The 26,105-nt window shown below is 37.8% G+C and overlaps 3 protein-coding genes across 3 annotated transcripts; all 3 read right to left on the reverse strand.

Moving 5' to 3' along the window:
• Positions 1 to 353: 353 nt before the first annotated feature.
• Positions 354 to 19,949, reverse strand: LOC106378379. The gene is made up of 3 exons (XM_022711489.2): positions 19,493 to 19,949; positions 16,464 to 19,367; positions 354 to 499 (listed from the first exon to the last, which is right to left on the reverse strand). The coding sequence occupies exons 1-3, from the start codon at positions 19,947 to 19,949 to the stop codon at positions 354 to 356; spliced, it is 3,507 nt and encodes a 1,168-aa protein (XP_022567210.2).
• Positions 19,950 to 20,006: 57 nt separating this feature from the next.
• On the reverse strand, positions 20,007 to 21,229 carry LOC111210827. Its single transcript, XM_022711490.2, has 2 exons — positions 21,100 to 21,229; positions 20,007 to 20,878 (listed from the first exon to the last, which is right to left on the reverse strand). The coding sequence occupies exons 1-2, from the start codon at positions 21,227 to 21,229 to the stop codon at positions 20,007 to 20,009; spliced, it is 1,002 nt and encodes a 333-aa protein (XP_022567211.2).
• A 1,348-nt stretch (positions 21,230 to 22,577) lies between these two features.
• On the reverse strand, positions 22,578 to 25,289 carry LOC106381729. The gene is made up of 10 exons (XM_048747957.1): positions 24,675 to 25,289; positions 24,307 to 24,580; positions 24,116 to 24,206; positions 23,902 to 24,026; positions 23,750 to 23,831; positions 23,568 to 23,673; positions 23,332 to 23,468; positions 23,133 to 23,247; positions 22,912 to 23,064; positions 22,578 to 22,837 (listed from the first exon to the last, which is right to left on the reverse strand). The coding sequence occupies exons 1-10, from the start codon at positions 24,852 to 24,854 to the stop codon at positions 22,625 to 22,627; spliced, it is 1,476 nt and encodes a 491-aa protein (XP_048603914.1). The 5' UTR covers positions 24,855 to 25,289; the 3' UTR covers positions 22,578 to 22,624.
• Between the last annotated feature and the right edge of the window lie 816 nt (positions 25,290 to 26,105).

Here is a 26,105-nt window from a genome sequence, read left to right on the forward strand (position 1 = left end):
TTATCAATGTTTCTCTACTCTTGTATTAAATTTATAACAAGATCAGACTGTATTTTATGACATTGTTCTCTGTGGTAATGCTGTTTTGTGTGTGTCCTTTTCAGCGTGGAGAGACACGCAGGGGCACCATTTATGGGCTTGGCAATCTTCAATACAAGAACAAACGTCCTTCTGAGTCGGTCCCTGCTGCACTCAAGCGAGACATAGACATTGAGATGCGGGTTTCTGGCTTGGAGAGTCTCACTCAGGAAATCAAGTTTGATGTTCATGCTTTGAAGACTGACTTCAATGAAGGGATAGCTAGAATCAGTCAACTCTCAACATGATTTTGCAACTTCTACAGTCTCAAGCTTCTAATGCACAACCAAGTCAGTCTCAACATCATTCTCCCTCTCATTCTGAAGCTCAACCTCAAGGTCAAGCTCAACCTGAAGGTCACGGTCAAGCTCCATCTCCACCTCACGATCAGCCTCAAGCTCCAGGTGATGCACAACCTCATCTCATCACCGATAACCATTCTGCATTAGATAGGTGGTGTAATGCAGAACTTGGTTTGTAGGTTTAGATGTGGCTGTTTATGTATTATGTTTTCATGTTTTGAACCTTATGAATGTTTGAATGTTTGAATCTTTTGAATGTTTTGGATCTTTTGAACTTTTAGGAAGCTATTATAATATAAATTCGGTTTCTGTTCTAGCTTTAAAAAAAAAATTCAGAAAAATACCCACGAAAATCGTAGCAAAATCAAACAAAAGAAATGAGAACTTTCGTCTCTATTTCGTGGCAATATGCAATGAGATGATCGTAGCAATTCGTGGTAACTTGCTACGGAATGAAACGTTGCTATATCGTAGCAAGTTACCACGTTAACTATCGCAGAAAAACGTAGCAAGTTGCCACGTTACCAATCGTAGCAAGTTGCTAACGTAGCAAGTTGCCACATTACCTATCATAGCAAAACGTAGCATTTTGAAACGATTTTGCTACGAACCAAAAATGGCTACGATCGTATAGCTACGAAAACATAAACGTGGCTTTTCGTTGCAAAACCTCCAAATAGATACGAAAATTCACCTATATCCACGATTGAAGGTCATTGCTATTTGGGTTTTTTTTACTAGTGTAAACAAATAATAATAAGTTTTGGTTATTTCCAGAAAACCCAAAAACATCAACAATGTGAACCGAACAAACCAAAATAAATATTGATTTAGAATTATAGATATATTTTAAGAGATTAAAAACAAAAAAAATAAGCCAAAATTGAACCGATATCCAGATTAAACAGATTATTACCAAGTTTTTCATTAAATTAGAGAATAGGGAATCATCTTTAGGTGAAAATAGAAATAATAGGTGTAGCCACTACAAAAAAAAAAAGATAGGGATATTCGAAGCTGAGAAGATGATGAATCCTGAGAAAGGTGATGAATATTTTCTAGCTAAATGCAACTTCTTTGTTTGAATGCATCCATCTCTTATCATGTTTGTCTAATATTTGACTACAATAATAAATTTTATTGAAAGATATATTCAAATTTCATGATAAGAGTAATTTAATAGACAGTGAAATTGACCCGTGCCGAGTCGAGTACTGGAAAACACTAGTTGATTAAATAAACCGTAACCATGAAACAAGAAAAAAGACCTTATTCTTCACATCCAAGTCACAGAGACCAAAGAGTTGGCAAGTCCAGATTGTTTGAAACTCGTGTAAGATCCGTAATAAAGATTCTTGTAATAAACCCGAATCGTTTGAAACAGCTTGGTCAATCTGGGACTGTGAATTGCAAAACGACAAGAGAAGCTGAACCGATTCTGATTTGAGGAAACTTTTCTGCACTCTTCTCCCGTCGGGTAATCGAACGCAGATCCTACACAAAACGCTTTTATCCAAATGGCTATTTGGCTCATCGGAAAATTCCGGGTATCCAATAACCGCTTCTGGGAACATACAAGTTGTTGTTGTACTCTCGGTCGCTGCTGCTACGTTGGAACAACGTTTTGGGGGTTTGGTATCGACGAACGACGATAAATTCTCCACGAGTGATTGCCGTTGAAGCATCGAATGATCTTTTTGCCATTGAACGGGATCGAACTGTAGATTTCGTAGTAATCTTTTTCAGGAGGAGGGGTTGAGTGGATGTTGTTGCGATTGCAGCTTCTCTATTTATCATGTGTTAGAGAGGCATGGAGAAATTGAACGCTGTTTTCATTCCGCTTGAAAATGGGTATTTTCCTTTTTTCTAGTTTATTCAATTTTTCTTCCAAATTTGTTCAGATTATAGATCAATCTTACTATACTAAAAGTTGGAAATCCTCAAATTTTAGCTATGCCACATCAGCATGGAAATTCAACCCAATCAAAATGTAATTAGATTTCATGTCATTTAAGCAAAAATAAAAAGCTTACCTAACGATGGTTTCCTTCCTCTTTCTTCGTCGTCTCTTCGGTTTCTCCTTCCCACTTCTTATGTTCCAAGTTTTTATTCCATTAACTTCACCCATTATTGCCTTCTTCAAAACATAAATCATAGATCTTTCTTCGACTTTCCCCTTTTTACTCTATAAATCGGATGCAGAGTGAAATAATGTCTAAGAAACTACGCGTACCAATTGGGATTACAGCAAAAGCTCGGCCATCTTACAATACTAAAAGTTGGAAATCCTCAAATTTTAGCTATGCCACATCAGCATGGAAAATGTAATTAGATGTCATGTCATTTAAGCAAAAAAAAAATCTTACCTAACGATGGTTTCCTTCCTCTTTCTTCGTCGTCTCTTCGGTTTCTCCTTCCCACTTCTTATGTTCCAAGTTTTTATTCCATTAACTTCACCCATTATTGCCTTCTTCAAAACATAAATCATAGATCTTTCTTCGACTTTCCCCTTTTTACTCTATAAATCGGATGCAGAGTGAAATAATGTCTAAGAAACTACGCATACCAATTGGGATTACAGCAAAAGATCGGCCAATCGACAGAGATGATGATGTAGAAGCCGGAAAACCGGACTGACACAAACGATAGAATAAAAGCGATGTTAAGGAAATAAACGAATGTAAAAGACGAATACAAGAACGATAAGAAATCGTATTCGCAAAGAGACATGGAGTCGAGATATGATCTCTTTCCTTAACTCAAAATATTCGCTCCGTTAGTGAGACGGGACTGTACGAATATAGAGTCCCAGGATACAACCATGGCAAACGAATCACGCCTCACTCGTGATCGCCCTATCGAACTATAAACTCTACGAAACACTCTCTAGACTTACGTTGAGGGATCTGGTGATTTTTGTTGCGTAAAAACTTAAAGAAAAATGAAGGAGGAGACGAGTTTTTAAAGAAGAGAAGACGAGCCATTTTCCGTAACTAATGCCGCACGTGCGCACGTTGGCGGAAATCTCGCGAGGATCTCGGAGGCGAGGCGTTACGAAACTTCCTCCAAAAGAACTTTTCTCGTTTAAACTTATCGTCAAGAAGAGAGACAGCGTGTTGTTTTTAAACGAACTACGTGTTGTTTAAAATAAAATGCATGTCGTTTTTTTGGAATTAAATGGCAAAACTTTGAGCTTAACTTGGTCCAAAAAGAATATTCTTATCGGGCCGGAGGCCCTCCACCAAGACCCAAGACCCAAGACCCAAGACCCAAGACCCAAGACCCAAGACCCAAGACCCAAGACCCAAGACCCAAGACCCAAGACCCAAGACCCAAGACCCAAGACCCAAGACCCAAGACCGAGCCGAGCCGGCCGGCCGGACGGCGGCGGCGGCGCGCGCGTGGGGAGCTCTCTCTTCCTCTGAGCTGTTTAACCTCTCATGTCATGAAGACATATATATACTCCTCAAAATCAACTCTCCCAACCAATGTGGGATGTTGTTAACTTCATTTCATTAAAGCCAACAAGGCTTTTTATAAGAACCCATAGGCCCATTTGTTTTCACATTTTGCCATATATTATTTGAGCCATTAGGCTTAATAATTAGGCCCAACAATCCCCCACATGAAAAGAAATGACTCTTCTAAAACATATGCAGACTAAATGCAGACTCGATAGACTTTAAAAACTATACTTATTCTAATCTTTACTAGACTAGACAAACTTATCGAGAGTGTTTGCGAAAAATTCACTGTGTTTGAGTTGGTGGCATTTTTAAGCCTTGAACCACTCATAGTTAATATCTGTCGGGTTTACTTTACCAGAAGGTGAACATGATGTCTTGAACCAACCGGTGTTTTATGTAAACCGAGACAACATGCATAACGCAGCTTCATTTTCTCGTAGAACTTAGTTCTCTATTGTGTTCATTGTGGCCCTGAACTATTCCTGGTTTTCATGAGTGAACTTAGAGAATATAGCCTTGCATTCATTCTCCTAGAAACGGCCCCATTTCACACTCATTAGGTGATTGACCATGAAAAGTATTGAGTAATACCCGCTTAGAAGCTATGGAATCATTAAAAGCTTATGCTTATCCTTCACACATTTGTTAGCACTTTTATCATCTTAGGAGCTGGGAATAGACTACTTTGTCTCAAGTGCTTTGGTTAGATTCTGTTTGATTTTGTTTTCCCTTTGAACCTACGTCTTGGGATCTCCAGTCATGATAGGTAGGGTTGCCATCAAGCATCCTCATTCGTTATAGGCTTTAAACCCATTCCTTTTGATGATTTAGCAACAACATCTCGTGGCAAACCTTTAGTAAATGGATCCGCTAGGTTGTCAGCCGATTTGATGTAGTCTATTGTGATTACACCAGTTGAGATAAGTTGTCTAATGGTTTTATGTCGTCTTCTGATGTGACGAGATTTTCCATTGTAGAGATTATTCTGAGCCCGAGCTATTGCTGATTGACTATCACAATGTATGCGTATAGCTGGCACAGGTTTCTCCCACATAGGAATATCTTCCAAAAAATTTCTAAGCCATTCAGCTTCTTCTGCTGCTTTGTCTAAGGCTATGAACTCAGATTCCATGGTAGATCTGGCTAACACTGTTTGTTTGGTAGATTTCCATGATATTGCTGCTCCTCCTAGTGTAAAGACATATCCACTCGTGGATTTTGAGTTTTTAGAATCTGATATCCAGTTAGCATCACTGTATCCTTCTAAAACTGCTGGTTCTTTACCATAGTGAAGCCCAAAATCTTTGGTGTAGCGCAAGTAATTGAGTACCCTCGTTATAGCTTTCCAGTGTGTATGACCTGGATTACTTGTATATCGACTAAGTACGTTTACTGCATGCGCCAGATCCGGTCTAGTACAATTGGTCAAGTACATGAGACTTCCGATCACACGTGCATACTCGTTTTGTGAAACCGCTTCACCTGAATTCTTTGTCAAGTGCATTTGGGGATCTAACGGAGTTTTCGCCGTACTATTAGAGTAATTTTTAAATCTCTCTAATATTGTTTGAGCATAATGAGATTGGGTTAAGATAATTCCGTTTGAATTTCTTGTGACTTTAACCCCGAGAATTACATCTACTAATCCCAAGTCTTTCATCTCAAATGTCCCTTTGAGCATGTTCTTTGTTTGATTGATAATGTCTTTATTGCTTCCAATAATGAGCATATCATCTACATATAGACATAGCAAAACATACGCATTTTTGGTAGTTTTGTAGTATATGCATTTGTCACATTCATTAATTTTGAAACCATTTGACATCATTGTATTGTCAAATTTTTCGTGCCATTGTTTAGGAGCTTGTTTAAGCCCATAAAGTGACTTTACAAGTCGACATACTTTGTCTTCCTGTCCGGGAATGACAAAACCTTCAGGTTGTTTCATGTAAATTTCCTCTTCTAAATCACCATTTAGAAAAGCAGTTTTTACATCCATTTGATGGATTTCTAGGTCTCTTAAGGCTGCGATTGCTATCATCAGTCTTATTGATGTTATTCTCGTCACTGGAGAATATGTATCAAAATAGTCAAGGCCTTCCTTTTGTCGGAATCCTTGAACTACAAGCCTAGACTTGTATTTTCCACCAGGTTTTCGTGTCATTATCCATTTATTCCCTAATGCTTTGCAGCCAGGTGGTAAATCCGTTATGTAATAAGTATAATTTTGCATGATCGAATCAAATTCACTCCTGACCGCTTCGTTCCAGAATGGAGCTTCTGGTGAAGCCATGGCTTCTGCCAAAGTTTTTGGAACATTTTCTACTAAAAATGCCATTAGGAAATCTTCTCCAAAAGATTTTTCCTTCCGAGCTCTTTTGCTCCTTCGAGGTTCATCTTTTTCTTCATTTTCTGAAATATCATTTATAGAAATCTCGACGTTTGTCTCAGTTTCTGAGTTTTTGTCATTGTCTCTTTCTTCTCGAGTTCGTTTTGAACCTTGTTTTTCCTTATATGGAAAAATATTTTCAAAGAAAGATGCATTTCTTGATTCCATGACTGTATTTTCATGAATGTCTGATATTTCAGATTTATGTACCAGAAATCGATAAGCATTACTGTTATGTGCATATCCGATGAAGATGCAATCCACTGTTTTAGGTCCAATAGTGACCTTCTTTGGTGGCGGTACTGCAACTTTTGCCAGGCACCCCCACACTTTGAGGTATTTATACGAAGGTAAATTACCTTTCCATAATTCATATGGAGTTTTGCCAGTTACTTTGTGTGGAATTTTGTTGAGGATATAATTAGTGGTAAGCAATGCTTCCCCCCACATGTTCTGGGGTAACCCAGATTCCTGCAACATTGCATTCATCATCTCTTTTAGAGTTCGATTTTTGCGTTCAGCAACTCCATTAGATTCTGGTGAGTAAGGAGCTGTAGTTTGATGGATTATTCCATGTTCTTTACAGAATGCATTGAATGGACCATCATACTCGCCTCCTCTGTCGCTTCTAACTACTTTAATAGTTGTTTTAAGCTGATTTTCGACCTCGAGTTTAAATTCTTTAAATTTTTCTAAGGTTTCGTCTTTGCTATGTAATAAATATACATAACAATATTTTGTGCAGTCATCTATGAAGGTCACAAAGTACTTTTTCCCACCTCTAGTTTGTAAGTATTTTAAATCACATAAATCTGTGTGAATTAAATCTAGAGGTTTATTAGTTCTTTCAACACGAGGTGATGGCGTTTTCGTGAGCTTAGCCTGTACGCATACTTCACATTTTTGTTTACTTGTTTTGCATTTAGGAATTAGATTTAAATTCATTAATCTTTGTATAGATTTGTAGTTTACATGGCCTAATCTTTCATGCCATATATTAAAAGACTCAACCAAATAAGCAACTGGCTCTTTCTTATTCATTGAAACTTTTGAAGCTACAACTTTCGGAGGGACTGTCATTACATTCAACTTGACAAGTCCACCCTTAACATACCCTCTTCCCAAATACATCCCATTTTTCCTAATCACGAGCTTGTCCGCCTCAAAATTTGTGGCGAATCCATTCTTGCTGAGCAAGGTTCCCGAGACCAGGTTCTTCCTCATGTCAGGCACATGCTTCACATTCGTCAGAGTGACCTCATGTCCAGATGTCATCTTCAAAATCACATTGCCGCGTCCTTCAATCTTGGAGACTGCAGTGTTTCCCATCTTGAGCTTCTCCTCAGTCATGCTTTTCTGATAGGTGCTGAACATCGCCCTATCGGTGCAAATGTGGGTGGTTGCACCAGTGTCATACCACCATTCCTTGGGGTTGTTGCTTTCAACCATGTTGGCTTCAGTCACCACAGCAACGAGATCCTCCTCTGTGAGATTTGCCTGAGCCTTCTCATCCTTGATCTTTTTGCGACACTCAACAGTCTTGTGCCCCACTTTGTGGCAGTAGTGACATTTCCCTCTGAACTTCTCCACATTCGCATTCGCATTGATTTCAATGCCTTTGTTCTTGAAGTTTTTTCCAGAAGCCTTCAGGGCTGCAGCAGTTTTGGAAGGCTTGGCAGGAGAATGGGCGTGTGCCTTTCCTTTGCCTTTGTGCTCAGCCATGTTGACACTGTGCTCCTTAGCAGTGACCTTGTCAGCAATTCGGTTTCTGGATTCCATCTGAAGCCTCATGATGAGCTCCTCGAGCCCCATCTTCTTCTTCTTGTGCTTCAAGTAGTTCTTGAAATCCGCATAGCTTGGAGGAAGCTTTTCAATGAAGCTGAGAGTTGTGAATGTCTCGCAGATGGACATTCCTTCAGCAGCGATTTCATGGCAAATGAGCTGAAGCGCTTCCACCTGATCCATGATGGGTTTTGAATCCACCATTTTGAAGTCGTGGAACTTTGAGACCACATACTTCTGGCAGCCAGCGTCCTCACCTCTGTACTTCTTGTCCAGTGATCTCCATAGCTCTTTCGCCGTGGGGATCTCACAGTAGACACGGTACAATGGGTCAATGAGACGACCCAAAATGTAACCTTTGCAGATGAAGTCGGAATGCACCCATATGTCAACAGTTGCAAGACTGTGAACATCATCAATCCCGTACGGAATCAGGGGCTTGTCCTCCTGGATGAACTTGTCCAGTTTCATCGTTGTCAGGAAGAACATCATCTTCTTCTGCCACGTTTTGAAGCCTTTGCCATCAAACTTGTCTGGCATCAGTCCTTGAGTGAACAAGCTAGGTACAGCCGGAGGAGTTTGAACTGCCACCGGACCACTTGCAGTTGCTGATACTGAACCCGTCTGATAAAGACCAGCACCGAATAGGCTACGGCGAGTGGTTTCATCAGCAGCATTTCCCGCAGGGAGGATAGTGCTCGTTGTTGCTGCAGCGGTTGTCACGCCAGTTGCATCAGTTGCTGCAGCGTTGAGTGGAGTCTGAATGACATCCGTGGTGTCAATGGGGGTGTTGTTATCGTTTGTCATTTTTCTGTAGAGAAAACATGAAAAAACGGATTAGTACTCCATTCAACAAATAACATATTATTTTAAAAAAAATAATAGTCTAAAATCGATGTTCATTTTTGGTATTTGAACCAAATCATATCGATATAAGTCTGGGAAAAACGTTTTGCAAACTCGCTTAAAAGCGTTCGCAGAAACCATTTTTATAGACTTAGAATGTTTCACAAACTCGCTTAAGAAAACGGTTACTGAAACGATTCATGTATATAACGTTTGAAGAATGTATCAACGTTTTGCGAAAATGCTAGAAAGCAATCCGCAAAGCGTAATGAAATAAACCAGAAACGTTTCGCGGAAGTGCTCTAAGGCAAATCGCAAACACATTTAGGCAGAAACGTTTCGCGGATAAGCGTATAGCAAATCGCAAACATCGTTGTGAGATAAGAACAAAACGTTTCGCGGAAATGCTAGAAAGCAAATCGCAAACACGGTTCCAAAACCCGTTTCTATTAATCGTTTATCAACCCGATTAAAGCTTTAAACATAAAGCGATTTTGAGTTAAGATTGTAGAAGCCGGAAAACCGGACTAACATAAACGATAGAATAAAAGCGATGTTAAGGAAATAAACGAATGTAAAAGACGAATACAAGAACGATAAGAAAACGTATTCGCAAAGAGACATGGAGTCGAGATATGATCTATTTCCTTAACTTAAAATATTCGCTCCGTTAGTGAGACGGGACTGTACGAATATAGAGTCCCAGGATACAACCATGGCAGACGAATCACGCCTCACTCGTGATCGCCCTATCGAACTATAAACTCTACGAAACACTCTCTAGACTTACGTTGAGGGATCTGGTGATTTTTGTTGCGTAAAAACTTAAAGAAAAATGAAGGAGGAGACGAGTTTTTAAAGAAGAGAAGACGAGCCATTTTCCGTAACTAATGCCGCACGTGCGCACGTTGGCGGAAATCTCGCGAGGATCTCGGAGGCGAGGCGTTACGAAACTTCCTCCGCAAGAACTTTTCTCGTTTAAACTTATCGTCAAGAAGAGAGAGAGACAGCGTGTTGTTTTTAAACGAACTACGTGTTGTTTAAAATAAAATGCATGTCGTTTTTTTGGAATTAAATGGCAAAACTTTGAGCTTAACTTGGTCCAAAAAGAATAGACCCGAGACCCGAGACCCGAGACCCGAGACCCGAGACCCGAGACCCGAGCCCGAGCCGAGCCAGCCGGACGGCGGCGGCGCGCGCGTGGGGAGCTCTCTCTTCCTCTGAGCTGTTTAACCTCTCATGTCATGAAGACATATATATACTCCTCAAAATCAACTCTCCCAACCAATGTGGGATGTTGTTAACTTCATTTCATTAAAGCCAACAAGGCTTTTTATAAGAACCCATAGGCCCATTTGTTTTCACATTTTGCCATATATTATTTGAGCCATTAGGCTTAATAATTAGGCCCAACAGATGAGGCTTCTGCAAAAATGCCTTTTATGCAGGTTATTTTGACATTTTTTTACTCTCAGTGTTATCTTTATTTCCATTGGAGTTATCTCTCTTTTAGTTTCCCAAGATGTAATTAGGAACAACCCATTGCCACTCTTCAGACCGTCTTCTCTATTTCACGTGTTTCATTTCGCATGGCTAGGTTGTAGAGAATGCCTTCTCTTATTTTGTGGTTTTAAATTGTTTTTTAATCCTTAGCTCGCACCTTTTGATCCAACCAAGAAAAAGAAGAAATCAGGATCCTGTCAAGTACTCAACCGTGTCACAGCCAGAGAAATCTGATTCCTTGCCTGGTATGTTCACGAGTTTTGTGTTTGTCTGCCGTTTTTGTTTCTATTCAATGGTGTTATCTACACTACTATGTCTGAATTCTTATCCCCGTAGCTAATGATGTCCTTGAAGGCTATTTGGTTAACTGAAGAAAAAGAAGAAGACGCCAGTGAGTGTTTTAACGTTGTGTGCCTTCAAAACTGGTGTTTGTATTATTTTGTGCCCCCACATTGTTTTTGTTTTGATGGGTAGACTGAATCAAGCTCTCTGGATATGAAGAAATTGTTGATGTTGCAGAAGAATGGATTAAGCTCCATTCCAGGACTATGTTGACGGACATGGTTATGATTTTTGAATGAGAAGGGGAAGGCCCATTAGGAAGTGGAAGCGAATTTGCTCAAGTTCTCGGAGGACAATTGTAAGGTTAGTGTTCCAGTGTTGTGAAGCCAAAAGTCATTCAAAGGGTTTTAAGTTACATGGAACGGTAGGAGATTTCCTCGAACCGATGGAGAAGAGGCTGTTTGAGATTATGATGAAGAAAGATTCCCATTCCAGTTATTCGAAGATTTTGAAGCCAATTGTGGGTTCAGAGGTGATCTTTATGGTAAGCTGAATATTCGGTTATGTTTTACATGTTTTTCCTTTGAAACTTTAATAAGGCTCTAACCTCTATGCGTGACATATTTTGCATCCAAAATTTCAGATGTTATCCAACTAATCAATGGTCAGTCTACCACCGACCGCCCCGTCCTTCAAGGAGTAGGAGTAGCAACCACTCAGCGAGTGTTAATTCTCCTTCAACCTAAAGAGTGAGCATTTTTTACTCGATATTAATACAAACCTTCACCTGTAATTGAGTTCATCCTACTTTCAATGAACATATGCAGGTGGGGCCTGTTATGAATGTGCTGTGGGATCAGGCTACAAACGAATTCTACGGAAAATTCAGTGAAAGTGTAGATACTCATGTCCTGCTTTTAGTGACAACAGTCAACACCAAACATATTTGCGGTAAAAAATTATCCTTCTCTTCCAGTAGTTTCCAAGTTTATCTCTACATTTTAGATTTCACGTTAAATTCCCCACTAATATGAGATGAGCTCCCTTAACATAAGTTGTTGCTCAATAAGGAGTTATTCCAGTTACTAATATTAGTGATTCTACAGGGTTACTAATTAAGATTTAAAGTCTGGAAAAGAAAGCCATCCGAGGGAGTTTAAGCAACCAAGTGACAGTTTTCCTAATCTTTTGATTCCAAGTAGCAGTTCTACAAATTTTTAAAGCAAAAACCCTCTGAGAAAGTTATCATAATCTCTTTAATGCGTTCATTGCAGACTCTTGAGACATAGCATTCAGCAAGAATACAAAGAAATTGTAGAGAGGCATGTGTTTACAAGCTTGGATTTAAAACTCTGTTTTCCTCAGTCAAATCAATTGAATCAGTATTAGTAATAGGTTCATGATGATCCTTCACGGTGTGTAGACAGTGGATAGATTGATTGAAACTCGAGACAGTGAGGATATTTTTCTGAAAGCAATCATGGAGCTAGGAAGAGGGCAGGTTGGTATTTAGTGCAAGAAAACAACTGTTACGTGTATCTCAAATTAGGTTATTTTCTGTCTCTATGCATGCAAATAATAAATTATTGGATACACTTGCTGAGATTATCGAACTGCATGATGCTTTCAGAGGCTGGAGAAGAAACTCTTCTACATTGTAGGTTATAATAAAAATGCTGAATCTGAAGGTGTCAAACAAGATGGTGAATTAATGAATGCTTCTGAAATCGATAAGATGTTCTTCCCTTTCCACTTTTTTTTCATCTCCTGGGCACAACTATTTTTGGTAATTAAGGCTTTTTTTTTATGTGTACTAAAGGTAACTTTATCGTATCAGTGAATACGACCTTAGCTGGCGCACGGGAGACTAGATACCGCTCATATTAACCAATTAAACCAAAATTGGTTGTACCCACTTCAGCCACTTTTAGCAAACTTCATTCAGGTAAAAGTGTCATCATTATTCATCTGCTTAAAGATTTTACTTGACTTGTCTACATATGTGTTCTTAGAAAACCTTAATCCGTCTGCATGGAGTGAACATTCGTATATCAACCGTTCCCACTTTTTTGTGCAAGCATGCTCTACAGTTTTCTTTAAGGACTTGATCACTATGGTTCTTACATAGTTGTAACTAATCAATCTGTAATGACACCACTTCTAACACTAATAAAGGCTGAACAAAAAATTGCATAAATATTATTATTACTAAAAACACTACTTCTAACCAGGTCAAGCAATCTGAATACCATCAATAGATCAAGGAAAACAAGGTGAGTAGGAAACAAAGAGTAGAGAAGTCTGAAGAAGAATATGGTCGAAAAAAAGATTACGAAGAGGCAATATTCAAGTGAACTACTCATAAGAAGAAAAGGTCGTATACATACCCTTTTAGTTCATCTGACTCTAAAGCTCAAAAGTTCCAATGAAAGTAGAAGAAACTGAGAAGAGGATAATGTGACATCTGAGTTGAGGTTGGTCTCTTCTTCTACATGTCTCTGTGTTTTTAGAAGTTTTAGATATTCTTTCCGTGTAACTTATGTCATTCTAACATGTAATACACTTATTTAATTGATCATTTATTAAATAATATTATTCCTATCCACTCTTTTTATAATCTTTTTTAATTAACAGTCTCAAACATTTAATCTCAAACTATTCAATTTCATACATTTTGACTCTTTTGAAATAATACTATAAACATCAATAAAATTTAGTATACTTTTATTAGGAAATGATATTTTATTACTACAATAATTCGTTTGTGTGATGTTATTAGTTGAGTTTACAAGCAACATACCAATTATGACTAATACTTTATCGCTTTGGGTAAACAGAAAACATTCATATTTCTGAGTTAGTAGTGCAATTTTTTTGAGTTAGTAGAGCAATATTTTCATGTTCTGTTCGAAACCTAAAACTAATATGTATTACATAATATATTATATAATACTGTATGTATCAGTAAAATCATATTTTAAAATCATTTTAACTGTAAAAAAATTAATACTATTTTTTGAAAATGGCCAAAGAATAAAAAAATGGTAAAACAATGTAATTTTTTTCTAAACAATAGATTTACATTAAAAAATAATCAGTCACGTAAAATATATTCAAATTATATATTGTATTCTAAAGGTCAATTTGAAATTTTTTGGTGAAACAAATATAATTGTAACAACTCAAAGTATATAATCTGCGCGAAGCGCGGAGAAAAACTCTAGTACTATTAAATTAGAAACATGCCAATTGATAAAAGGTTGTGTCCAACTATTATTTCAACAAAACATACCTTTTAAATATAACATCAATTAAATTTAATTTCCGAAGCTAACCACCATGCTTAATAATCGGGTAACCGCCACATAACCACCGTGATCAGTTTGATTAAAAAATATATCGATGCAGTTATTCATACAAACATAAATTAATATATCACGTCAGTTACCAATATATATATATTTTAATAGTAAGTGACTATAAATCGAGATACCAAAGAAAAAAAAAATTAGAAATCAACTTTGTTTAAATTAAATTTATGCCAATATATATTGACATTTCAAACACATATTCCAAGATATATTGACATTCCAAACACATATCAATTGTAACTATAACTTTGTTATATTTTTAAAATTAATCATCTTTAAAAATAAAGTACAAAATTAATGTGTGAAATGACCATGACATAATTGTATAGTTATGTAACATCACAAATTCAATACAATTATCAAAACCTCTTACTAATAATTTTAAAAATATTATACACAAACATATAAATTAAATTTCTTTAACATATAAGAAAAAAATACAAAAAAATGTTATATATTTACATTAAAAACAAAAAATTACAAACCAACATTATACATGCGGGTCAAGATCTAGAACCGACAAATATAATTACAAAAAAATGGGCATACGAGCAATATGATTACAAGGAACTAATCGTATGCCGTCAACTTTTAAATGACTATTATTTTATAAAATAGATTTTGATATACACAGATATGATTACAAATAAAAACACAAATATAATTATAAAAAAAACACAAATATGAAAATTAAATTTCTAAAAAAACATTAAAACAAAAATATACCGTCAGAATCTAGTTGAGCTTTAATTCACTAAATATTCCTCGACGACTCTCTTATTAAAATAACTAGGGGCATAGCCCCCGCGCAAGCGCGGGGCCGGATACGTTGTAGATGAACACATTTTTGGGTTGGGATGATGAATGACATGGTATGTTAACATGAATTTCATCGTCTCAATTGTTGAATCGTTGAAATTACCTTGATTGTCAATGAAAGATCGAACTTGGAAATTGATGTCGGATTGTTGTATCGTTGGTCTGTGGATAGACTTGGAGTGTTCGTTGTGGATTTGCTCTTGAAGATATTGTTCGGTGGGTGAAGTGATGAGAAAGAAATGGATTGTTATTCATTCTTGTGGTGTTTGTTGAAGGTAGGGTGTCATAGATATGTTTTATAGATGGTTGGTGTGTGTTTTTTTTTGTTGTTTACTTTTTGACGTTTGTTTATATGGTTCATTTATTCATTGGCGTTAAATATTTGGAGTAAATGGACTGTTATTAATTTATTTATTTTATTATGCTGGCTTGTTACTGTTTCAGAAGATTATGCTTAATATATTTACAATCACTGTTTGATCTATTATTTCAAGATTGCGTTTAATGATATTATATTAGAAATTTGTTTTCTTTAATAGTTTTTTATTTCACCAATGAGGTTATCATTTGTAATTGGATGTCGTAAAAGGTGGTAACATTGAAAAATAAATAAATGAAAAATTATATGGACCTGAAAACATAACGGTTGTAAATTGTTGACATAAAGTTTAGTAATTGTTAAAATAATTTAATAATATAGTTAATTAATTTGTGGTGAGAGGATAAATAATCAAGTGGGTCAACTAAATGGTTTTTTTTATATAATACAGTATTAATTTATGAAATTTATTTAATTAAATAGTTATATAACTATTTTTTTGTAGGTTAGTTCTGTTTGGGAAAATATAATGTTGTTTCTTTAAATGTTTGTATGCTCAATATATCAAAGCATATTTGGTCGTCCCAAAAACGGATTGGGTTTAAAAATGTTGGGCTCGAATTGTGGTGGGCCTTGAATTTACATTTGTTCTGATACTTAAAAAAATCTCTTAGGTCGTCTTTTTTCCTCCGTCGTCGGGGGAGCTTCACCGTTGCCTGCGATTCCTGTCCTGATTGGCGTTTAAGGCGGTGAGTTTGGGTTACGGCAATTGTTCTAAAGCGTAATTGAAGAAGAATTTGCTCACATTAGCTTAGGCAGAGTCGGCATCAATCCGTACTCATTGATCCTTTGATGTTTTGTCATCGTCTGAACCTGCAATAGAGAAGGTTTGAATTTTTGGTTTTTTTTTCACTAATTTTAATAGAGAAACAACAAAAGTATAACGGGACCCTAAAACGTTGTACTTTATTAAGCTTTGGCTGCACAATTCGTGATGTCTGTGCCGTTCTCAAATTTGTTTTTTCATGTTAGTTTCTCAGTGATTCTTAAACTCTTTAATTTTCTTTCTGAATGTTTTTATCTTGATAGATATGGAGGATGTAGACATATTGAGATGAACCTTTAGTTTGTCATCTTTGATGAACCAAAGTAAAAACGTACGTTTAAACTGAATATCTGATTGTGTGACTTAAGATTTGAGGTTGTGTTAGTTAATCTGATTTGCTTCGAACGTAAGTGTTTTATATAATATTGGAAAGCATAAGGAGACGCCTAACGCATAGGTGGAGATAGAAGATAACATACCGGTAGATTGAGGCAGTCCGTTGTAGGCTTCTCTGTAGACTATGTTAGATATCGTTCTACTCTCATCCCCATCTCTGCTCAAGTCTAAAATTTTGAGTCCTTTGGGTGTTGTAACTCTTGACAGTGCCACGTATAGCTGACCATGGCTGAAGACTGGTTTAGGCAAGTATAGAGAGACGTGTGACAAAGTCTGTCCTTGGCTTTTATTTATTGTCATCGCATAACAAACCCTTATCGGAAACTGGCGTCGCTTCAAGGTGAATGGATGGTTGGATTCTGGTGGTGACAATATGATCCGTGGTAGCAGAATAGGATCTCTCTTGGTGGTTGATGTGAGCATTTCTGTCTTAATAACCTTTTCCCCCAAGTGTGTCACTATTAGTCTTGTGCCGTTACATAAGCCTTCTTTTTGGTTCAGATTACGCAGGAGCATGACTGGGACACCCACTTTCAGACGTAGTTTATGCGCCGGTAGACCTGGAAACTCCAATGAGTTTAGATATTCCACCGGGTATGTCATATCTAAGTCTCCTGAATGTTTCTCTTCCTCCGCAAAGCTGTCGGCACTCAAGTACTCCTTCTCTTCTCCAGGAACTTTTGATACCAAATAATTGTTGATTTCATCAACTGTGACATTCCTTGGTGTTAATATGGCAGTCTCTCTGATTTTGTACAGATCATTGTAGTCGTTTGCAAAATCTGGAAAGGCAGAAGAACATAGAGTCTCCAAAGGAGTGGAGGTTATAGGCAGAAGGATAGTTTTGTCTATGAGAATTTGATCTTCTGGTTGGGCACAGTCGTCGAGGATCTGAGGTTCCTTTGCTGCTCTGCCATCACCGACCTCAAGAATCCAGTCCGCAAAAGCTTTTTCTTCTGGTTTTACACGCATGTTTTGCGTCAGGAGAAAAATTTCGCAGTTGTTCCAGAGGTGCGATCGATTGAGAGCGGCGTTGACTGTATCTTGTCTTGTACCTTGGGGAATAACTGGCAAAATCTGGCGGAAATCACCTCCCAGAAGTACTGTTTTGCCACCAAAAGGTTTTGTCAACGTTGTTTTATCTGTGACTGCTAAAATGTCCCTTAGAGTACGATCAACAGCTTCAAACGTGTGGCGATGTGCCATTGGAGCTTCGTCCCAGATGATGAGGTCTGATTCGTTGAGGAAGTTGGCGAGGATTGTTCCAGCTTTCACTTCACAGTAAGTATCTTCAAAAAGCTTAAGTGGAATATTAAACCTGGAGTGTGCTGTGCGACCACCAGGCAGTAGAAGAGCGGCAATTGCTGAGGAAGCGACTGGTATGACTTTCTTGCTGCTTGATCGCAAAGCTGCTATGATGGCTCGGTATAGGAATGTCTTTCCTGTACCTCCTGCTCCATAGAGGAAGAATAACCTGCCTTCCTTCTGAAAAACGGACTTGATGACTGCATCATATACTGCCCGTTGTTGATGGTTGAGTTTGTCAAAAAGCTTCTCGTGGATAATGGCCTCCTCAGCTATGTCAAACTGGTCGTGCCTCGCCATAGCTTTATGTTTGATTTGGTCCATAACAGCTTTTTTTGGAAGTGGCATCCCCGTAAACTCAGTTAACGACTTCTCGAAGTTTTGTAGCAAGCATTCTATTTCAATAAGTGTGTACTGTTGTAGTTCATTGGGGGATAGCTGGAGGTCTGGGAAACGAAGTAGACGTAGCTGCTGCATGAGAACATCTTCTGCCATGTCCTGCCAAGAATGGTCCCATAGTTTTTTTGGTTCTGAGACCTGACAGAAGACGAGGATTAGTACGAACATGTAGCGAAGAGATCTTGGCGATGAGAATTGAGATGCTTCTGACATCGAGTCATGCCAGTCCTTGTCTGTGCCGAGCAAGCCTCTTGCATAGCAGGCTTCTTGAAAAGTATTGTATTTGATGTCACCCACTGAATATAAATCGTCATAGCATGTAGGGCCTCGTACTACGCTGACCAAAATGCGCAAGTAATATTTATCACCAGCTGCTGGGTTAATGTTTACAATCCGTCCAATGGTCCCTTTCTGCTTTCTTTTTGTGTAGATCTTGTTTGAACTATCCCAGACAAACATAAGTAGCATCTCAATGTACTTTAATTTCCTGACTTCTTCGTAGAGTCTGTTCATTTCAAACCACTCTGTTAACATAGTTCTGCCATGTAGGTATCGGTTCTCGACATTCCCAAGGTCCTCATCTTCTTCAAATATAGCCGTCTGTTCTCCAGGGAGGTGTACTGGCATTTTCTGAACCGCTGGGGTGTGGTGGTGAATAGAAAACTCAAATATTCTCCACATCGATTCACATGCTGAAAGGTACCTCCCGTCTAAATAATTATCTATCTCATTGGTCGGCTTTTCTTTTTTGTTTGTCTCCGACTGAGTAGACTGGTCTTGGTTTTTTTGGAACCTGAAGCATGATTTATCAACACCCTTTGTAATGTACTTGAACAGGTATTTGATTGCGCTTGATTTGTTGCACCATTCGACATTGACATGTGCCTTGTATTTTTTCAGGATCTGGAGATTGTGGGGAACAACAAATTGATTGTCAAGCTTGATGTTTCCCTTGTAAACAAACTGTTCTGTCTGTCGTCGCCTGTATAAGATGTAGCCGGACTCATTAACTTGAGTGTGTGAAACGTAGCTGCGGGGAAATTTTTTACTGCAAACACCATCCTCCATGCACGGAGATGCTTTTCTGTCTTCCCCACAGGGGCCGTGCATCATGTGTTGCTCCATCAGACCATAAGCCTCTGGATCTTTTTCTTTGTCTGGGAGTTCTGCTGAGATGATTTTGTCAATATCTGATGCTGTTGGATTTCTGAAGTCACCGTCAAGCCATAGAAGTATGTGAGCATGTGGCAACCCTCTCTTCTGAAACTCAATTGTGTAGACAACTGAGTTTTAAAAAATAACAGGTCAGATATGTTTGTTCAGATATGGTTAGTTTGTATAGTGAAATTATAAGGTCAGTGAATTGATTTGTTGTAATAATAAAACAAATTTTTTTGCAGAATGATACCTGCTTTGGGACGGGGAAAGAAGATGCCTTTGTTGAAATCTGAAATCAACTCATCAAGCTTCATCTTGAACACCCTAGCTTCTAAGTCTGGGCGATCATTAGGGTCATCAGAGCCATACATTTTAAGGTGGTCAGATATCTCATCCCATTTAGGATTGGTTGTAATGGTGATGAATAAGTCTGGATTCCCATACCACCGACATATTGCCATCGCATCATGATACTTTTCAGCCATATAACGTGGGCTCCCTGTAAAACTTGCGGGTAATATGACTCGCTTTCCTATTGATTTTGCGTCCGTATCCCCTTTCATGACAGCATCTTGTACATTGTTATATAGGTCTGCTCTGATCTTCTTCTGGTTCAATCTGAACCACCGCAACCTCTCTTGCTCTATGGATGTGTAAGCGTCAACGATATACTGGTGGAGTAATCTTTTGGATCTCACTATAACCATGCCTTCTGCCAAGCGAGTTTGCAGCTGGTATGCAAAATATTCTCTCTTTGTGATGTATTACCTTCTCCTTGTGTTTCCATCAGTATTCGTGACAGGTATGTTCTCGTTGAAGCCTATCTGTCCGTACGGGAACAGAATTGGATATTGCAAAGTCATGAAGAGTGGGTGCATATCACTTATATGCTGCAGTCCTGATGATTTGTGTTGGACAACTACATCTCTCTCGCCCATATCCTGTGTAAAGTCACCAACGATAAGGCCTGCTATCTCATCCGCTTGAGGCATATCATACTGACGATTACGTTTTGACTGGCCTATTAGTCTTATACTGAAATCTTGGCAACTGTCAGTTTCATGTATGTCTCTTGCTTTTCTGAATATCTTAGTAAGGCAGTTGTGAGCGTCCATTGTTTCTATCAGCAGTTTCACAATATTAGGATCCAGTTGACCTGTTTTGCCTGTGCGCTTGACAGTTGAAAGTCTATTCTGAACCTCATTAGCCGTATCAACAATGTAGAGCTGACTGAACTGTGGACGTCGTCCTGGTTGAGGAACCAAAGAGCCGATCCTGTGGGCATTTTGACCATGGATTCTTAGAGTAAAAGGCCCCGTCTTGTGCATTACAGAGTGATCAATCTGGGCTCCCATAGAGGTGAATGCGAGGATGGAGTTATAAGTTCGAATATCATGTTGGAAATGGGTGGAGGTGAAGAGCAGTGATTTCAACGCAGGAGGAGCTTCTGTCTCTGGTTTGAGTTTCACTCTACCTTGTTGACAGCATATTGAGAATAGTGGTGTCCTGTTTGGACCTCTTGTCCCTTTCTTTTCTTTTTCCCAAACCAGAGCATGACAGAAGGGGCATTCGAGGATTCCATTAGATGCGGGTTCCTGAGACTGTGACCTCTTTCCCTTTGAGCGGAGACTGGGTCCTACGTTAACAGACGTTGGTTGAAATCAGTAAGAGAAATTTCGATTATACATAGAAGGTTTCTATGGTGGAATATCTCCTTACTTACTTGGTTGTTTTGGGATTGTTTTTTTTGATAGGATTATTGCTCGCCGCATTTCCCTTGCTCTTTTCTGGGCAGCTGCAGGTGTTGTAGATGTTAGCAGTAGTTTTTTTAAGTGTGAGTTTATGGGTGGAGCTGACCTTTATGGTTTGGAAGCTCGCTGGAGGAACCAGTGATTATCGAAGCTGTGGCTGATCCGAGCGGTGTGTTTTCTTTGTGACGTTTGTTCCACTCAGGTGATGTTCCCTGGGATGATTTCCTTTTTCGCATCTTAAACTACTTTGAATTCGTTGTGAAAATATAGAAGCTACTTTGTATTCCAGAAGTTTAGTAGAAGCTTTAATTTAGTTTTCTTTTGAAGTGTTTGATTACGTAACGTTTGGTTGTCGGTGAGAGCACGTCTTTTGTTTTAACTTTGGTGTTTTTACGTTATCAGATGATTAATATCATGATGTATGGTGTAGAAAATATTATGAGATGATAAAATGACGTTTGAGATTCAGTTATTGTAGCAATTATCTTGTGGAATTAAAATTTTTACTTACAGCAATCTTCAGAACCTATGTATGTTGATCTTCAAGATTTATAGCTTAATATTGGGTGTACTTGTGGGCCTTCAATTAATTAAAACAAATCTATTCGACTGTGGTCAACTTAATAAATAAACTTCAAGATAGAGAGGGATTGTTTACGCAGCCAATTGTGTTATCAGGTTCACGTGATTTTGGGGGAAGTTTAATTTTGTATTCTGTTGACTTAAACGACAACGTTTTGCTTCAGTTATAGTTTGATTATCTAGTTGTTTAACGTGTAGAACACGTTTCCGGAGATTACATAATTTTATGAGTTTCAATGTTGTTGTTTCATCAGTTTAGGTCTTCAGCACCGTAAGGGTATTATTATTTGCTCTTTAATTTAATAGCTTGAAATTATATTAAAGACCTAGCTTGAATTTTTAAAGGTGGTACTGGAACCAACGCAGAGGTGGTAGGTCGAAACTGTTTTAAAACAGATGCTATCACCATTTTTGTTATTTTAGCAACTCTATTTGCATTTTTTATTTATTGCAATAAGGAAACACAAAACAAAGCGGATTCTTAACACAGAAAGAACCAATGATACGAATCTTGGTTTTTCAATGGTATTCAATTGTTTTATTTTAATAACTTAAACGAATCCGTTATTTGAGTAAGTAATTAGTGAAGCTTCTCAATATATGAACAATCCTAATAATTAGTTGAAGTTTGTTATGTGTCACCTAGAAGAACTTGAGTGGCTAAAGTTGAAATTGGTGATGGGGTTGTAAATTTTTTGGTTAATTTTTTAAACTTAGAAGAAGTTAGAAGAAATTTTAAGAATTTTTTTGAACAGCGATTGTATATAATACGTCATCCCCTTAAAGCAATTAAAATGATGAAAATGTTATCCTCTAATGAGGTACATTAATGAAATGAGTTCTTAAAAGAACGTTGCAAGTAAGAGGTTGCAAAGAGTTAAACTTGAAATGCATAGTAATATTAAAACTGAGGAAGACTTGGAGGCATAGTTGGGCTGACGCTTTGGTTGCTTTCAAGCATTCACTCACGGGAGCAGCTGCGTTCAGGGGCGGATCTAGCAGTAAATTAAGATGGGGGCACATGACATTTTCACATTACATCTCACTTTCTAGATGGGGGCACTTTCATATTTCATACATATTACTAAAGGAAAAGTGAAATTTAGATGGGGGCACGTGACCCCGTTACGTTGGCCATGCGTCCGCCCCTGGCTGCGTTCACCTTCTTCCACCTCAGCTGTTAACGTGTTGTTGGCTGGAGGGGGAGTGGATGGTTCATCACATCTAAGATCAACACAGGGGCTTTCCTTGATGTTGAAATCCTGGAGAGAAGTATAGATGTGACTTTAAATAATCGAGTGAGATGAAGACAGTTGGTAAGTATATAGTCTCATACCTTGGTGTCAATATTGTGACTGATAGCAGAAACAGTAAAGGGACTGTAGTTCTGGGTGGAGTTGCATGGCTTGACACGTATATGAAAAACAAAAGTTTGCCCTTCAAGTCCTGATACGCATTGCGGGAGTTTGTCGTCAAGACCAACATTGACCTGTAGTACAAAACAGATTTCAGCGACTGTAATAGCTCTCACAAATGTTTGGGTGAGGAAAATAAAACCTCGTTCAGAAAGAGAGTAGCTGCATGTTGATTAGTCATCTCGAGCATCTCCTTATTGAACACCACAAAAGTTGCATAATTATTCCCATCATCAACCAACAATTCAACACGATACCTGTGATTAACGTTAATATGACTGATCTCAATGCCGGAGATCTTGACTTTTTTTTAAAAAAAACTGAGGATTTAAAATTATTACCTAACAACGCCGGTGTCATTGGTGTTACCACATTGATACCACACTATTTCTTTGCTGCACTGAGTGCAACAAACGTAGTACCAGCCATGTTGGCCTAAGACGTCAACTATCCGGGCTTTGCAGACAAAATAAGGTTCCTGTGTCTCCAGCAAGAAGAAAGATATTTAAGTCTATATTATAATTTGAAGGGGGTAGAGATTTTATGACTATGTTGTAAGCATGTATATATGATTAACCTGGTCGGTAGGATTGGAGAGGAAGTAGCTGAGATCTCCAATTGAGCTAAGGGGCCAGGTAGCGTTCTCCGTGTTGTCGTCGAAATTGGTGACTGCACCTCTCAAGCTGGAATAGAAATGGTGTGATTGTTTAATTAGGCACACATCAAACATAGTTTAAATCATAAAAAGGGAAATTGTACCTCATTGTAAAGTCTGTGATGGCTTGGAGAGTGGGGCTGAAAAAACACTTGGTTGCTGGGGTGGAGCTAAGGTATAGCTTATCTGTATAATGAGAATTAGTTGGTTAATTAATTCATCAATTTAATTTCCATAGTTTTTCTATCTAACTTGCCTCCTATTTTTTCTGGGGCCACACTTGTGACCACCATAACAGTGTAGGCTTTCTCTCCTGAGTTTAAGACTGCCTTAAACGTTGCTGCAGCTGTGTCCCATAAAGACACGTCCACTTCGATGTTCCTGTCACGAATTTACGTAGACATGCTTCATCATGGAGAGCATAAGTAATAGTATTCAAATTAAGAGATATGAGTGTACAGTGTACATACGGGGCAATGCGAAGACGTATGAGAAGTGGGGAAATGACTTCAGCGTTCTTAAGGTCATAACCTTTGACCATTTGGATTTGACCAACAACATCTGAAATTAGATGAAAAGCTTAAGTTGTTTAGTTTTTAGTTTATAATATATTAAGAAGGAATGTTAGAAGAGTTAAGTATGAAATTTGTTGGAAACATACCAGGGAGTTCTAAATTGGTGTTGGCAAGGATCTGGAGTTGTTCATAGTTGCGAACCATGAATTTTTGTTGGCTGATATGAGGACAATTGTTGATGATTGGATCAATCGTTGTTTCTTCGAGGAATCGGATTAGGAAGGTATGCTCTGTACTCTTGTACATATGTGGGCATATTCCAACTTCAAAGTGGGCAACTCTGTAGATGTCACCTTCTTGTAAGGATCGACGGTAGTGATTGGCCTGTTCAGCAGGAATGATGCCGTTGATCATAGAATCCTACAGAATTTTATGATGAGTTAAACTCAAGTACTTCTAAAGTTTAACAAAACCGATATCGATGTACAAAGCTTGTTGGGGAAGATTAGTATACCTTCTCATCAAGGAAAAGCAAAGTGATTCCCTTGAATTCACCGGGGTTGCTGAAATTTGAGGAGTCCCAAAAACGGAGCAGGCGGGCATGGATAGATTGAGAAGATCTACCCAGACGAAGCGCAGCGAAGGGGGAGTGAGGAAGAGGTTGTTGAGAATCGATAGTAGCAGACGAAGCCATTTCGCAATTTTGAGGAAGGAGGATATCAGAAACGGGATCAGTAGGTTGATCTTCCTCTTATAATTCTCTAATTTATATAGTTCCAGTTCAACTGACGGTTTCATTTTCTGATACGGGAGATGGAGAGTTGAGGTTTGAATTGTTTGAAATGAATTTAGATTTTATTGTGGGATTTATGACGATAATGAACGGAAGTATACAGATCGATTGGGAGATAAAGTTTAAAAATTTAAAGAGTTTTGAGGCAAAGAAGAAGAAGAAGAAGAGGAGAAGTTGAATGAAAAACTAATTTGTTAAACGTTGAAACAGCAGAGTTTGCCTATGGAAGTCGTAAACTATGAGAAGATATTATTAATAGATATTTCAATTAAAAATTTATCAATACGGGTTGGTTGGTTCTATAATTAAAATACCAACAAAATACCCGTAATATTTTAGGGCTGATTCGTTCTATAAATAAAATACCGACTAAATATCCGTAATATTTTAGGATTCATATTGTCCCCAGTCGGATTCGGATATCTAATGTCTGAAAACAACATGACATATTCAACTCTATTATATTGATTTGAAACATATATTTGTTAAATTGAACCAAATATCTTTTTAATAAATTATGAATAATTAAATTAAAACATGTTAAAAATATTTAAATTAAAATTTGAAAGCCTCATATTTCTTTAAAACTATAGTTTTGGATACACATGTATTTAAATCGGGTACATAACTGTTTTTTCTAGGTTGGATCTATTAAGATTTATTTTTAGGGGGCTATGTCTATTCGGTTCGGTAGTTTCAGGTCTGGTTCTGTTGTGAAAAAGAAATTTGGACCAACAGTATTTGTTAATTTTAGTTTCGGTTCCGGGTTGGATTCCTGGGGGTCAGTGCTGGGTCGGTTTTTCAGGTCCAAATGAAAAGGCCATATCTGAGTGTTGGTTAACTATTCGAAAGAAAAAAGTTAATATAATGAGTCGTAAATTTATTTTTGCATGAAAGTTTTGGAAATGTTGTGTGGACCTTTTCGACGTAATGAGAGTGTTTATTTTACATGCTTATTATAGAAATACTTATACCTATAATATTAATGGTGAAGATTTATTAATTATTTAGTGCATTAAGTTACCGTAAAAGTGTGCATCCATGGTGTAGCAATCTAGATTAAATATAACTTTGATCAAACTAACGGATTCATTTATCCATACTAAGCATATTCCGGCTGATTTACCACCAATTTTCTCTATATTAAATCAA

This window comes from Brassica napus, chromosome C2 (assembly GCF_020379485.1).
Source record: "Brassica napus cultivar Da-Ae chromosome C2, Da-Ae, whole genome shotgun sequence".
Classification (NCBI taxonomy): domain Eukaryota; kingdom Viridiplantae; phylum Streptophyta; class Magnoliopsida; order Brassicales; family Brassicaceae; genus Brassica; species Brassica napus.

Excerpts from the sequence above, each read along its gene's own strand:
- LOC106378379 (XM_022711489.2), bottom strand. The coding sequence starts at position 19,949 with ATGGTTATAGTGAGATCCAAAAGATTACTCCACCAGTATATCGTTGAC. Across the intron at positions 19,368-19,492 it reads CTTTCCCCGTCCCAAAGCAG|TTGTCTACACAATTGAGTTT; the intron begins GTATCATTCTGC and ends TTTAAAACTCAG. Across the intron at positions 500-16,463 it reads CGGACTGCCTCAATCTACCG|ATGAGGTTGTGCATCACCTG; the intron begins GTATGTTATCTT and ends ATCGGTGATGAG.
- LOC111210827 (XM_022711490.2), bottom strand. The coding sequence starts at position 21,229 with ATGCGAAAAAGGAAATCATCCCAGGGAACATCACCTGAGTGGAACAAA. Across the intron at positions 20,879-21,099 it reads CGAGCTTCCAAACCATAAAG|GACCCAGTCTCCGCTCAAAG; the intron begins GTCAGCTCCACC and ends CTGTTAACGTAG.
- LOC106381729 (XM_048747957.1), bottom strand. The coding sequence starts at position 24,854 with ATGGCTTCGTCTGCTACTATCGATTCTCAACAACCTCTTCCTCACTCC. Across the intron at positions 24,207-24,306 it reads CACCAATTTAGAACTCCCTG|ATGTTGTTGGTCAAATCCAA; the intron begins GTATGTTTCCAA and ends ATCTAATTTCAG. Across the intron at positions 23,248-23,331 it reads AATGACACCGGCGTTGTTAG|GTATCGTGTTGAATTGTTGG; the intron begins GTAATAATTTTA and ends CGTTAATCACAG.